This window comes from Sinocyclocheilus grahami, unplaced genomic scaffold (genome assembly GCF_001515645.1).
Source record: "Sinocyclocheilus grahami isolate Dianchi unplaced genomic scaffold, SAMN03320097.WGS_v1.1 scaffold632.1, whole genome shotgun sequence".
Taxonomy (NCBI): domain Eukaryota; kingdom Metazoa; phylum Chordata; class Actinopteri; order Cypriniformes; family Cyprinidae; genus Sinocyclocheilus; species Sinocyclocheilus grahami.
Window position 1 is genome coordinate 582,829 of NW_015505811.1, and position 14,379 is coordinate 597,207.

Sequence of the window (14,379 nt, forward strand, 5' to 3'; positions counted from 1 at the left end):
CTTGTAGTTTCTGATGTTTGGTTCTTCATGCTTTCTTTGTATTTCATCAGTTCTTTGATTAGTTCAGTATTCTTCATGTGTTTGCTGTAAACACACAGTCTGCTTCCACACTCATTCAGGATTATCTCGTTGCCTTTTTTGAATGACAATGGTGTGTCCATTGAAGCTGAAGATACCTTTTTATCACCGTTAACCAGCACAATTGTTTGTTCAACCATTTTCTGTCCAAGCTTCTTCTTTACGTTCGTAAACATCTCCATCTCTTCTGGTGACACCATTCTGTCCTGGAGTACAAGGAGGAACACACGTGGACCTGCGTACGATGGCTTTAGCTCGTCCATTCGGTCAGCTTCTGGATCTGATGAGCTTGGTTTATGAAAAAGGTCTGGAGTGTTGATAATACAGACCTTCTCACCACCAACATTATCCACGATCTTCTCACAGCGGACCCTCTCTGATCGGAAATGATCTTTTTGAAAAATTGTGTTCCCTACGAGACACTTGTTGTTGCTTATCTTCCCCAGCAGGACCACTGTCATCATGTCCTTACTTCTAGATGTCTGAACGCACTTTTCTGTGATAAATTCGAACAAATCTTTGAAAAAACATACTTCACAGTTTAAATGCAGAATGTAATTGTTTTAAAAATAATGTAGGACACATAGACTATAAAAAAGATGGACGACACGTCTTCACTTCCTTCCACTACAGAAAACTGTCATCTTGCGCCAGTGACGTCTGTTGGAGCCCGAGTCCCCCCAAACATCTGCAGACCCAACTGCAAGCTCACAATCTTGACCCCACACCTCTTTGTATAGCTTCAAATAACTAATTAAAAGCAAAATTATTAGAAAAATTAACACTTGAACATACATCAGCGTGATAAGAACTACCTAAAATGATGGAAACCATATTTGGGAAAAATGTATTCAAAGTGTAATTAGATTTTTTTTTAGTTTGGCTTATGTCCCATTCGTTTACATGGAGAGGGCAGGGTTAATGACCTATACTGCAGCCAGCTATCAGATGGCTATCAAAATGTTTTGGCTTCACTTTTCAGGATGTGTGCGGCAAACTTGGTAGGACAATATTTCTGATAATTTAACATGGTTGTTTTCACCTGGTTTTGCTGAAAGTTGCAGATTTCACATTGGACATCAAGTGGTGATCCAACACAATACCAAGTCCATAATTTCTATTTAATGTAATCAGGTCATATTTTCATATAATTTCGATGATGAGGGAATATCACCAATATGTTGATGTTGATGTATCCCAAATTGTTGAACACACACTCTTTGATTGAGCACTCTTTGAGCATTTATGTCGCTTTCATATGTTACTGTACATGACTTGCATTATCATTATTTGCATTTAGTATGTTTTTGTCCCTCAGTTGTCTGCAACCCTATCAGAACATATCACCTGATAACCATTGATTTATCAGACACTTTTCATCATAATCTTGTACTTTTGGTAAATTGTAGTCAACTGTAACTTTTGTGAACAGCCCAGATCCTTAATCATTATGCTGTTTGTGGTAAATATGTGTTAAATAGGAAATAAGCATTACTGCTTACAAATGGAATGAAAAATAATAAAAAGTAAAAAAAGTAAACTTTAATCACGTGTATTGAGATCACTTGATAGGTTGATGTGAAACGCACATAAGAAAAAAACGGCATGTTGATTTGATCATATTCTTTTAGATGACAGAGAAAAGTAAGTTGAGAAATTTGTAAGATATACCTTTGCTGTTTTCAGACACCCATGACGCTTCATTTGTTTGCTTCATTTGTACATACGCATCAATGTCCTCATATATCCTACAGGATTAAGATGATATTACAGGTTAAATTATAGGCCTAAAGGGATTTATAGTTATGTACAGAGACTTTTATTTTTTAATTGATTTAATCACGTCTTACCTCTCAGGAGCTGCGGAGTTGCTTGATTCTTTAACCTGCATTTCATGTATTCTCTTCCATTCTTTCGCTACCAGATTGGTCAGCTCGTTATCATTTTTCTTGTCATGAAGACACATTTTCTGTCCACACTCATCTAGTAGTTTTTTGAGATTCTCATCCACGTGGTCATATGGTTCTTCCAATTTTTTCTCCTGACTGTTAACTAGCACTACAATTGTATTTTCCACCATTTTCTCTCCAAATCTCGCTTTCAGCTGGCTGAACATTTCCATCTCTTCCTGTGAGAGCTGTTTGTTCTGCAGAACCAGAAGAAACAAACGTGGCCCTGGATATAGGACTTTTATCTCCTCTATATTCTCCTCTGTTTCTCTATCTGGCTTCGGCCTGTGGAAAAGGTCTGGAGTGTTGATGATACAGACCATCTGATCATCTACACTTTCTTCAGCTCTTGTACATGTGTTTTTGCTAGCTATGAAACGGTTTGCCTTTAATATGGTATTCCCTATCATAGACTTATCATTGCTGTTCTTTCCCAGCAGCACCAAAGTGATCTTGTCACCTCCACCAGATTTCTCCACCTTTGCATTCTTCACTATAACAAATCACAAAAATAATGCATAGCTTTTGAAATCTTGTCAAGAGAAAACTGAATTTTGTATTATGCTAAATTGAAACTTTAATCCACAACCCTTATCTAATCCAAAAATCCCTTTCTGTACTCTTGTGATTTAATTTGACAAGGAAGAGTTGGAATTGAGCTCGAGTATTAGATTGATGCCATTATTGCAACTATCAGTCTTTGTCAAGTCAAAACACAGAATTTTTTACAATTACTAAATTCACTCAAATGTATTGAAGAAAAGGCTTACTTACATTGTAACATGCTGACTTGTATTACAAGAAACAAATGATGTGCAGAGTAAGAGTCGAACGTGTATCTAGCACTCAATGACAGTTGTAAGTAAATGAAAATGAAAAATACACTTGTCTTAGTATGAGAATAAAGGGCATGTCCAAAATCTGGTTTAACACGTTGAGTCACTAGTATGCTAGATAACAGCTGTACTTGGCTTTATTTCTTCATTGCATGTTTTGCAAAAATGTTTTAGTTTTTGTACTAAAGGTAAAATATCCAAGCAATGGTGGGTGGAGTTAGTGAAAATAGCTTTTGGCAGTTTTAAACAAATAACAACTCCAGTTTCCATCTATTACAGTCTGTTACTGGAAACTGTGTTTGAACAGTGATTGATTTCAGATTCGTGATGGTAGTGAGATTGTATGAAGGAATTGTTGGCGGTTGTGTTGCATATGTTTATTGCATCTTTTGGTTACACATAGACATTACACTGTAGGATTACAACTCTTCTTTTGTATTTAGTAAAATCTGTTTTATGGCACGATATCAATCACACAGAACATATTAGATGGACTGAGCTGATTTCTAACTGGTATATTCAGTTTTTCTCAGATTCCTGCTTGCATGTTCTTTTGTCCTATAAGCTGTCCGACCAGCTCAGTGCTTTTCACATTACTCCTGTAAACATAAACCGTCTCCTTACACTCATCTAGAATCTTTTTGAGGGTCTTATCAGCTTCAAAGGTCTCTCTTAAGTTATTTTCTTCGTTACCTATGAGCACAACAAGCATGTTTTCAAGCTGTTTCTTTCCAAATCTCTGCTTCAGTTGGGCGAACATCTCCATCTCTTCCTGTGAGAGAGTTTTGTCCTGCAGTACCATGATGAACATACGTGGACCCGCATATGATGGGTTCATCTCCTCCATACTGTCAGCTACTGAATCTGGGCTTGGTTTATAGAAAAGGTCAGGAGTGTTGACAATACAGACCATCTGATCAGCTACTCTAGCCACAACCCTCTCACATGTGACTTTTCCAGCCATGAAACAATCATGCTGGAGAATACTGTTCCCTATCAGGCACTTGTCATTGCTGTTCACTCCCAGAAGCACCATGGTGATGATATTGCAGTCACCTCCAAATGATTTGACATTCACATCCTCCCCTTATGAATAATAAAAAAAATTTGAATGAATAATTAAAAACAAATTTTTTTTTTGAAAGAAGTCTCTTATTCTCATCAAGGCTGCATTTATTTGATCAACTATAAAATAAAACCAGCAGTATTGTGAAATATTACAATTTAAAAGAGCTGTTTTCTATTTCAGAATATTTAAAAATGGAATCTATTCCTGTGATGGCAAAGCTGAATTTTGTCACATGATCCTAACATTATTAATTTTTAAAAAAAATTATCAATGTTCAAAATAGTTGTGCTTAACAGTGCTGCTTAATATTTTTGAGGAAACTGTGATATAGATTTTTTTCAAGTTAGTTTGATCAGTAGAAAGTTCTCAGCATTTATTTGAAATTGAAATCTGTAAAAGTCTTTACTGTGAATTTTGGATCAATGTGATTATAATTTTAATACAGCATTGCTGAATAAAATATAATTTCTTAAAAAAAAAAAAAAAGTACAAAAAACATACTGACCCCAAACTTTTGAATGTAAGTTTGCTTTCATTAAAAAACATTTTCAGTGCAGCATTTGGAGTTGGACTAGAATATTAATAATTTCAGATAATTAAACATAAGTAAGCATTACCTGGCATTGTCTTTGGTTGTTCTGAGTCATCGTTTTCCTTCTGATCAACTTCCTTTTTCATGTCTTCATGTAATCTACAGGATAATGATGAACTTTAGGGGAAAAGATAAAAATAAGCTTTGTGAACAATACAAGAGACAATACCAAATGTTTCTCATTTGTAGAAGTTTACCTGCCAGGATCAGCTTCTACTTTCTCTGGCGTTTTCGTAATATGTATCAGAAGCTGTCTGACCAGATCTGAGTCTGCCGTATCTTTGCTGAAGACGCAAATTCTCTCGTCACATTCATGTACAATCTTTTTGAGGTTTATATCCACTATGCTGCAGGACTGTCTTGATGTCTCTTTGTTGTCGATCAACACTACAGTAATATTTTTTGTCATTTTCTCTCCAAATCTCTCCTTCATTTGGGTAAACATCTCCACCTCTTCCTGGGACAGCTGTTTATCGTGGAGAACCAGGAGGAACATGCGTGGACCCGTGTATGATGGCTTCATCTCCTCTAAAGCATTGGCTTCTGGTTCTTGGCATATTCTCCAGAAAAGGTCTGGGGTGTTTATAATGTAAAGCAGCTCGTCCCTCATTCTTCCTAGAGCCTTTTGATACATGGACTTTCCTGGCTGGAAGCAGTTATACCCAAGCATGGTGTTTCCTATCAGGCACTTATCAGCGCTGTTTTGTCCCAGCAGCACCACGGTGACAACAGTGTCATCGTCTGAAACTTGTGCAGTTTTATTTTCTCCTATGAAGATTGAAAATGGTTTTCTCACAATTAAATGCAATAGACAATTTTGAAGTAAACATATCAAAAGTGGCAGAGAATATAAAGAAAATTAGCAAAAGAGCAAAATCTTTAAAAAGCCGATCAAAAACTCTCAAACTAACAACTATATTTTACCTTTTGGCATGTTGAATTTCCAGTCTGTTCTCCAGGTTGCGAGAAACACCTGTGGTTATATCTGTCATGAGGCGAAGCAGGAAAATAGTGATCAAACGAAAGTAAAAGCTAGATATATGCAAAAAAAAATTTATAAACTGGTGGCGTCACAAGAAAAACTGGTACTAATAGGGTCACGCATTAGTTCAGTCGTTCAGTCGTTTACGAGAGAAACTGTTGCTGAAGGAAATGAACTGTTCTAAGTGCTGGCGTTGTTGCCCCTATAATATTCCACGACGTAAGTTGTGTGCTAAAACTTTTTTACTTGAATGTATAGTATGGTTTCTAGTAAACTGCTGAAAGCTCAAAACTGCTCAAACATTTATCATGTTTAAATAGTTTAGAACTTTGTGAGTAAATTGAAAGTATCTAATGTCTAAAGTCTATTGTCAAATATTCTGTGAAAGCAAACAAGGAATCTGTCAATTATTGTTTGAGTAATTTTTGTAAAAACATAAAATGTGCATTAAAAATACAATAAGTTAACTTCAAAGCTAAAGGACAGATAAGTGTAATATATGATTTATTAATGAGTATTAATTTGTGATGAGTATATGACTCATATACTTTTGATGTACATCAAAAGAAATTATGGATTTGCATCATAAAGCATACATGTATATTAATATGATACAATATCATGGGCCAGGCTTAAAACGCAAAACTCTGTTTTATACAGTCCATCCAAGGCAGCTGATTTTGTCTGTACATGTTTCATTATCTTTTTTTTTTTCATCCTTTGCTGTATTGATAGATCCATCACTTCGCATAGTATTGATTGGAAAAACTGGAGTGGGAAAAAGTGCTGTGGGAAACACTATCCTTTGTAGAAAGGTTTTTGAATCAAGCCCTTCTGCAAACTCTGTCACTGAGCGGTGCAAAAAAGCAATGGTCTTTGACCAAAGAGAGATTTATGTGATTGACACACCTGGAATCTTGGATACTAGCAAATCAAAAGACCTCATCAAAAGAGAAATAGTGAGATGTATACAGGTCTCAGCACCAGGTCCTCACGTGTTCCTGCTGGTGATACAGATTGGCCGTTTCACTACCGAGGAGCAAAGATCAGTCCAGGCCCTGCAAGAGCTCTTCGGACAAGAAGCTTCAAAATACATGATAGTGGTCTTCACTCATGGAGATGCACTCGATGGCCAAACAATTGAAGAATATGTGAAAAACGGCCATGCAGAACTCCGTAAAGTCATTCAGAGTTGTGGTAGTAGATATGTTGTTTTTAATAACACTGCCAGGAATAATCGAGCTCAAGTGAGTAGATTAATTGTGAAAATTGATGAAATGGTGGCAGTAAATGGGGGAGAATGCTTCACTCAGGAAATGTTTAAAGAAGCGGAAGAAAAGATTCAGCAACAGAATGTGGAGAGAGCGGCCGCAGAGCTACTGGAATATCAGTTTAGCTTTCTTGGGATTCTTGACGACAGAGTTGCTTTGTTCCAACAAGTATTGATGGAAGGCATTCGCGAACAGTTCAGTCTTGATAGCAGCATTTACGGTTACTAAAGATACTTAAATCAGACATCTTAGAAAGATGTGTAATATGAAAACTACTTCTGAACATAAACAACTCATTTATGTGATGTTACACAGTTGTGGAATATGATGTTATTCGACTCTGCAGCACATAGCATAATGAATAATTACACATGGAAGCTTGTGAATCTAATATGAAGGCACTGTATTCTATAGCACTTTTTGGTTTCTGAATTGTTTTTAGAGACTTTATTTATACTAACACGTTCATGATATGTCTAAACTACTGAGACCTTTGATTTAAATACTAAGTTTTAAGACTTTTTAACCCCATACAGCAGATATTACCAATCAATCCAATTCAAGCAGGGACTCCACTAGTAAGTGTAATATTTGTACATATATAGTGATTGTATACATTAGATTAGCAGTTAATTATATGCCTGATGTACTGTAATTACTTGCATCAAAATCATGAAAGAAAAGTGTCTTTATAAAGGTTGACATTAATATGCCACTGTCTTTACAATTCTTTCTTCCTGAAGATTAAATTTCTTAAGAGTAATCTGAATAACAATGTATAACATTTGCATATTCATTTTAAGACATTGAGCACAGTGGGATAAACAGTAGTTTTTCCATTGTCTTTTAAAATATGCTAAGAATCAGTTATCCTCTGTAAAATTGTAAAAGTGTTAAATACAAGTAAAATGTTTATACTGTGAAAGCTCTGGATGTGTTTATATATAATGTATTAGAATTTGGCATATTAATACATTATTTAAATTTTTCCTTTATTTTCCAACATTATTATTATTTTTGCATAGCACATCCCTTTTTGACCATTAAAAAATATATATATCTAAGAATTTTTTGGCATTTGACTGGGTAGAAAAAAAATTGCATTTGTACATTTATGCATTTGCCACACCTTTTTATGCAGCTTAATTTGCATTCAAGGTGTTTTTTATTCAAGATATATTTGATCAGTTCACACATTTGCTTTACTATTTGAGCAACATGAACACATTTGACCTTTTAAGTTCCACCTGGCTGGAATTTCCTGTTAGTTCTTAGAAAACATGTTTTTCACCTTTGTGTTGTGCTGTAAATCCTTTACCTAATTTGGTGTTCCTATTGTCTTTTAAAATATGCTAAGAATCAGTTATCCTCTGTAAAATTGTAAAAGTGTTAAATACAAGTAAAATGTTTATACTGTGAAAGCTCTGGATGTGTTTATATATAATGTATTAGAATTTGGCATATTAATACATTATTTAAATTTTTCCTTTATTTTCCAACATTATTATTATTTTTGCATAGCACATCCCTTTTTGACCATTAAAAAATATATATATCTAAGAATTTTTTGGCATTTGACTGGGTAGAAAAAAAATTGCATTTGTACATTTATGCATTTGCCACACCTTTTTATGCAGCTTAATTTGCATTCAAGGTGTTTTTTATTCAAGATATATTTTATCAGTTCACACATTTGCTTTACTATTTGAGCAACATGAACACATTTGACCTTTTAAGTTCCACCTGGCTGGAATTTCCTGTTAGTTCTTAGAAAACATGTTTTTCACCTTTGTGTTGTGCTGTAAATCCTTTACCTAATTTGGTGTTCCCGGGCAAAAATTACTGGCCTTTTAAAATTGCTTGTACAACCCCAATTCCAGAAAAGTGGGGACATTTTGTAAAATGCAATAAAATCAAGAATCTGTGATTTGTTAATTCTCTTGAACTTTTATTAAAAAAGTACAAAGAAAAGATTTCACTGACCAACCTAAATGTATTTTGTAAAAGACAAATTTTGATTTTGAAGGCTGCAACACACTCCAAAAAAGTTAGGACAGGCAAAATAAAAGTGAAAAGGTTATAGAATATCAAAATTAAACTGTTTTGAAACAGTTCAGTAAGCAGGTGACTTGGTAATAGGTGAGGGTATCATGTTTGGGTATAAAAGGAGCATCTCAGTCTTTGCAAGCAAAGCTGGATCATGGCTCATCACTTTGTGCCAAATTTCATGAGAGAAGTGTCAAAAGTCTTTCACCAATTACCATACATAAAATTGTGAAAAGATTCAGGGAATCCAATGAAATCTCATTCTGTGTAGGGCTAGGCAGGAAATCTCATTTGCTATGTGCATGACCTTTGGGCCCTCAGATGGCACTGCATAAGAAACCAGTCATGCTGCTGTGTTAAAAATAGCCACATGGGCTCAGGAGTACTAAAATGGACATAGTATTCTCAGTCCCAAAGACCAAAGACTTTCATCAGCGACAGATGCAAAAGCAAACGTCTGTCATGGTATGGGGCTGCAGCAGAGCAAACAGCATGGGTTACTGGCATATGTGCGAAGGTACCATTTACATGGATGCTTATAATGGATTGAAATTGTACTGAGACTGTCATCAAGATGACGTCTTTCATGGGAAGTCCATGGTTATTAGATCAAGACAATGCCAGGTCTCATTCATGTGCTACAACAGCGTGGTTTCGTGCTTGATCAATCCAGTTCTGTCTCCTGTTGAAAATGTATGACCAGTCATGAAAAGGAGAATCAGACAACGGCGATCACAGACTGCTGAGCATCTGAAGTCTTGTATCAAGCGAGATTTGACAAAATTTGGCTTGCAAAACTTTAGCAATTAGTATCCTCAATTCCCAAACAGTTAAACATTTTAATTAAAAGGCAAGTTGATGTGACACAGTGTTAAACATGTCTCTGTCCCAACGTTTTTGGAGTGTGATGCAGCCATCAAAATGAGTTAAAAATAAAATTAATTTGGTCAGTGCAAACATTGGACATTTTCTTTGTACTTTAGTCAATTAAATAAAGTTTAAAGAGAATGAACAAATAACATATTCTTGATTTTATGGCATTTCACAAAATGTCCCAACTTTTCTGGAATTGGGCTTGTAAATGTCATATTATGCTATGCTATGACCAAATCTTGAATTCAGTCTTTTTTCTTTCAGTTAGCACAAGTTTTGTATTTCTTTATGTAACTGGTTGATTGTAGGCCTCATTAATCTGAGCTTATTCACCTCACATCAATTTATGAGTGAACAACATTATTAATGGATAATTTGGGATAAATGAAATATTTAGTAATGATATAGCATAATGAGAATTTTATAAGAAAGCACAAAAGAAGATATTTTGAAGATTGTGGGAAACCAAACATTTGATGACATTGACTTCTATAGTATTTATGTAATTTAACTTAATTTGACTTCCATAGTATTTATGTAGCATCAACTTTTCAGTTACCCACGTTCTTCAAAATATCTTCTTCTGCGTTCAGCACAATAAAGAGTCTCATACAGGTTTGGAACAACTTGAGGGTGAGTAAACGATGACAAAGTTTTCTTTCTGGGAGAACTATCCCTTTAAAATCCCAGTTTATAGAAAGTCCTCATATATACAAGAACACAACAAGACATTTTCTTCAAATAATGTGAACTCTGCTAAGCTTAACAACAATAAGGACACAGTACACCTGTATGTCTTCTCTGTTGATCAGATATGCAGGATGTTTTTTTAGAAGGAAGAAATTCTTCAGCTTCTTTCTTACAAGGAAGAAACTGTATTTTCGCAGAAGGAACGTTAATTATAGGCAGAGATAACCAGTTTGCATTCTCTTGCCGTCATCTTAAAAGGAAAAAACTTTGTAACTTGAAACATCACAAACATGTATGCAGACTTGTGGGACCACATTCTTTAAAGATTTGACCTCTGACTAGCACATGAAAATTGTATTTTGGTGTGCAAATGATAAAAAAAATTTCGGGGTCCAGATATTTCACTGTTTCAATTGTTTGACCCAGTTGTTTCTATCTGACAAGAGAAACTGTAGTGCATGAATAGGCTTTTTGAAGAATATTCTTCTCTTTATTTGTACTTGTAATACATGCAACATAACACTGATGTACTGCATATTATTTGATTCTAGCAAAAATGAACTAATGTTTTTAAATCAAACTATAATCTCAGCACATAAGACAGTAAATCAGTTTTGAAGAATTACTACAGGAATCGTGTGCAAGTGTCTACTGAATTCTGCAGTCTTTTTTCTCCGATTCCTTACAAAATGAGTAGTGTTCTACAATGTCAGTACTTCCATATTTCTTCTTCATTTCCAAAATCATCTCTAACAGTCTCTCAGCCTGTGAAACATGGTGGTCGTTGTTGTTAAATGCATGACACCTTGACCCACAGGTTCTGATCAGCTCTTGCAGTTGTGTGTCAGTGTTTTTAATGTACTCTGCTACAGTTTTCCCTTGTAATTTCTCCTTGCTAGTGAACAGAACGATGGCTTCTTTTACCACTTCTGCACCAAACGCTCTCTGTATGTTCTGAACTATTGCTCTCTCTCCATCTGTGTAACGGCCAAGCTCCATGACCAGTAAATACACGTCAGGCCCTGGCTGAGCGAGCTCTTTGCACTTCTTTATCTGTTCTTGTTGGTTTTTTAGGTCTTCGTCAAAGAAATCTGGGGTGTCAATGACCCTGATTTTGATTCCACAAACAGTTTCCTCTGCCATTTGGCACATCTGTGTTACCGGCACAGAACTGGCATATGATTCAAAATGGTGTTTTCTCAGGATGGTGTTTCCGGTGGTGCTCTTTCCACTTCCTGTCTGTCCCAGAAGCACGATGGTCAAAGTGTTTTTCCTCTTGATAGCAGCATGGTTACCTCCTTGAAAAAAATAATAAAATGTCAAAAGAAATTTAACACACAATAACAGTTTTAATCTGCATCCTATCTGTTCTAATTGGGCCTTTTTAAGACATGGGCCTTTTTAGATCTAGATTGTCCTGGTTTGTACACTTGTAAAATAGGTCCAAAAGAGTCCTTTTTTTCGCCCAGCACTTTTTTCACTGGACTCCAGGAAGGATGGTCGCCGTGATTTTGCCAAGTAAGACATGTTTCAGGATCAACATCTTTTGTTGATTCTGGATCAACATTACTGCCCAAAAATACAGACTTAACCCAATCCCCACCCCAAACCTAACCTTACCCGTAATTTATTCCTAAAATCAGTGTGAAATGATAGCTGATTAACAAGTGTGTAGAAGCACCTAATCCTGATTGTAAGCCTAAAACTGACATTTCCTGAAAAGTTATCTCTCAATTCTGATTGGTTGATTGGAATGATGTTCCAGGATCAACAAGGATGTTGATTCAGGAACATGTTGCACTTGGTCAAATCACGCTCACCAGGAAGGATAAATGTTTAGTCTAAAGCAATTCATCCTCATCTGAGGTCTTGGTACCATCATCATGCCACATCATGTTAAAATCTTCTAAAATCCACCTCATGGAGAATGTGTTAGCCTGTATAAAATATCTCAAATCTACTGTACTGGCTCAAAGTTCAATACCAGTGCAGCATTATCACTTTATCTCTATTTTTATGGAACTTATATATGTTTTTATGCTTTAAATTTAGATTTTTTTTGTGTTACGTATTGAACTGATTTAAATACGTCGCTAGGGCAAAAGCATTTAGCTGAGATTTTATTGAAATTGTGAGAAAGACTTGTGAAAGTCTTGGAAGTAATTGTTGATGGTCTTCTCTTATTATGTGAAAAGTTCTCCTCTAAGTCTAGAAAATTCTTTCTGTTAGAAAACACTCTCTGTCTTTAGAATGGTTCCAGATGTTTTCACCCCTCCTTTTCTTTTTTCCTGTCCCTCTCTCACTCGCTCCCTATACAACGCATTCTCTCTGAATCCCCCTCCTCCATCTGTTCTCTCTCTCTCTCTCTCTTGTATTATGTTTTAAATATATCTTACTCATATTCGAGGTACGCATGCGCACATGTATGCATTAGCTTTTCTTGGTTCAAATGCTCAAATAAGGACATGAATGCTAGGACTACAAGGTGAAAGGGGTTCGTGATGAACTATGAAGAGAGTTCAGCATCCTTCGCCAAAGTCTATTCCTAATATGTCCATGTTTTTCTGTACATGTGGCTATTTTATATAAACACATGTTCTTGGCCAAGATCCTATATGTATGTCATCTATATCCTCATTGGTTAAAGGGTTGAAACTCCCCTCGACATATGCCTATATAATATCTTTGTTTCTATGAATAAATTGAAGTATTGAGAATACCACTGAATGTGTGTTTTCTTGCTTCCCGGCCGTTATACACTTTGAGGGATTGAGAATTTTCCAGGCGGCAAAGAGAATTTACAGAGGGACCAATTGTTATTTTACTAACACTTTCTTAATGTGGAATTATAGTATGACAGAAATGCATATTATATTTTGGTTATTATTTTTAATATAATAATGGATGTTACCTGATGTATGCTCTTGTGTCATTGCTTCCTGTGGTCTCCATGAGCTGCAGTTGAGGAGAAAATAAATTAATCAATCGATACATGGTATCGATTGTATCCTGGAATGGACTCAGATTATGGACTCTAAACTCAGATTTTTAGTTTTACCTTTTAATTTTTTTTTCTCATTTTGTCTCTCATAGTTGAGGTATACCTATGATGAAAATTACAGGCCTCTCTCATCTTTTTAAGTGGGAGAACTTGCACAATTGGTGGCTGACTAAATACTTTTTTCCCCCACTGTATGTGCAAATCAGGCACACTCTTCCAACATGTCATAAGTGGTTTGATTAAGTCACTTTTGCTTCAGATTTTTGTTAAAATCACACACTTTCCTTCCATTTTGATAGAGAACCCTTTACAGGTTTTCATTTGCCACTTTGTTTGGCCTTGCTGATGTCTTATCATCGCTACTGACCATAACTACTGACCGATCTGAACATCTGCTGAAAATGTGCAAATGTTTCTACATCCCTCTGAGAAACATGGCTACGTTGCAGAACAAACAAAATCATGCATGGACAGGTGATGTCTCCATATACCTCTTAATTACAGTCTGCGGCTCATTAATAACAGTAATCCATTGACACCTATCTCCACTGATTCCTCTTCATCAAATGTGGACTACTCTGGCAGGAAATGTTCAAAGTTAAGAATATTATTTCCCACCCGACATTTACACCAGCTGTTTGCACCCAGCAGAAAAATGCCTCCACAGAAATCTTCAGTGTGGCCATCTCCTGTAAAGAAGTTCAAAAAAGCATTTATTAAGATTAAAGCACACCTAATGACCTAACATTAATTAATGAGCAACATTTTCAGTTCAAAATACATTCACATTAATATGTGTGTTCCCTTGGAATCAGTCGTAAGACATTGGGATTGCTAGTACCACACAGTACCAGTTGAGTTAAAGCTGAGCTCTAAATCTAACTCTGTTTTAGATAACATCAGTGAGTCTCTGAAACATGCTCAAATGTATAAATGTTTCAAAGATTCCCCACTATTGAGCCTTATCTATGTAAAATGCAAACACGTTAGAA

General features: G+C 35.6%; 4 protein-coding genes across 4 annotated transcripts in view; 1 reads left to right on the top strand and 3 right to left on the bottom strand.

The window, feature by feature from the left end:
* LOC107558086 (GTPase IMAP family member 8-like) overlaps positions 1-2,811 on the bottom strand; it is a 4,178-nt gene extending 1,367 nt beyond the window's left edge. The window contains exons 1-4 of the mRNA XM_016241710.1: positions 2,802-2,811; positions 1,929-2,520; positions 1,750-1,826; positions 32-574 (exon numbers count right to left, since the gene is read on the bottom strand). Of these exons, the coding sequence (XP_016097196.1) occupies positions 32-574; positions 1,750-1,826; positions 1,929-2,520; positions 2,802-2,811 (1,222 nt within the window). The remainder of the gene's footprint in view (positions 1-31; positions 575-1,749; positions 1,827-1,928; positions 2,521-2,801) is intronic.
* A 413-nt stretch (positions 2,812-3,224) lies between these two features.
* LOC107558133 (uncharacterized) lies at positions 3,225-5,529 on the bottom strand. Its single transcript, XM_016241758.1, has 4 exons — positions 5,449-5,529; positions 4,722-5,292; positions 4,550-4,641; positions 3,225-3,949 (listed from the first exon to the last, which is right to left on the bottom strand). Exons 1-4 carry the CDS (start codon positions 5,456-5,458, stop codon positions 3,393-3,395), a joined length of 1,230 nt encoding a protein of 409 aa, XP_016097244.1. The 5' UTR covers positions 5,459-5,529; the 3' UTR covers positions 3,225-3,392.
* A 598-nt stretch (positions 5,530-6,127) lies between these two features.
* LOC107558087 (GTPase IMAP family member 7) lies at positions 6,128-7,396 on the top strand. Its single transcript, XM_016241711.1, has 2 exons — positions 6,128-6,131; positions 6,242-7,396. Exons 1-2 carry the CDS (start codon positions 6,128-6,130, stop codon positions 7,003-7,005), a joined length of 768 nt encoding a protein of 255 aa, XP_016097197.1. The 3' UTR covers positions 7,006-7,396.
* Positions 7,397-11,034: 3,638 nt separating this feature from the next.
* LOC107558134 (GTPase IMAP family member 7) lies at positions 11,035-14,059 on the bottom strand. The gene is made up of 3 exons (XM_016241759.1): positions 14,006-14,059; positions 13,298-13,341; positions 11,035-11,684 (listed from the first exon to the last, which is right to left on the bottom strand). The coding sequence occupies exons 2-3, from the start codon at positions 13,317-13,319 to the stop codon at positions 11,035-11,037; spliced, it is 672 nt and encodes a 223-aa protein (XP_016097245.1). The 5' UTR covers positions 13,320-13,341; positions 14,006-14,059.
* Between the last annotated feature and the right edge of the window lie 320 nt (positions 14,060-14,379).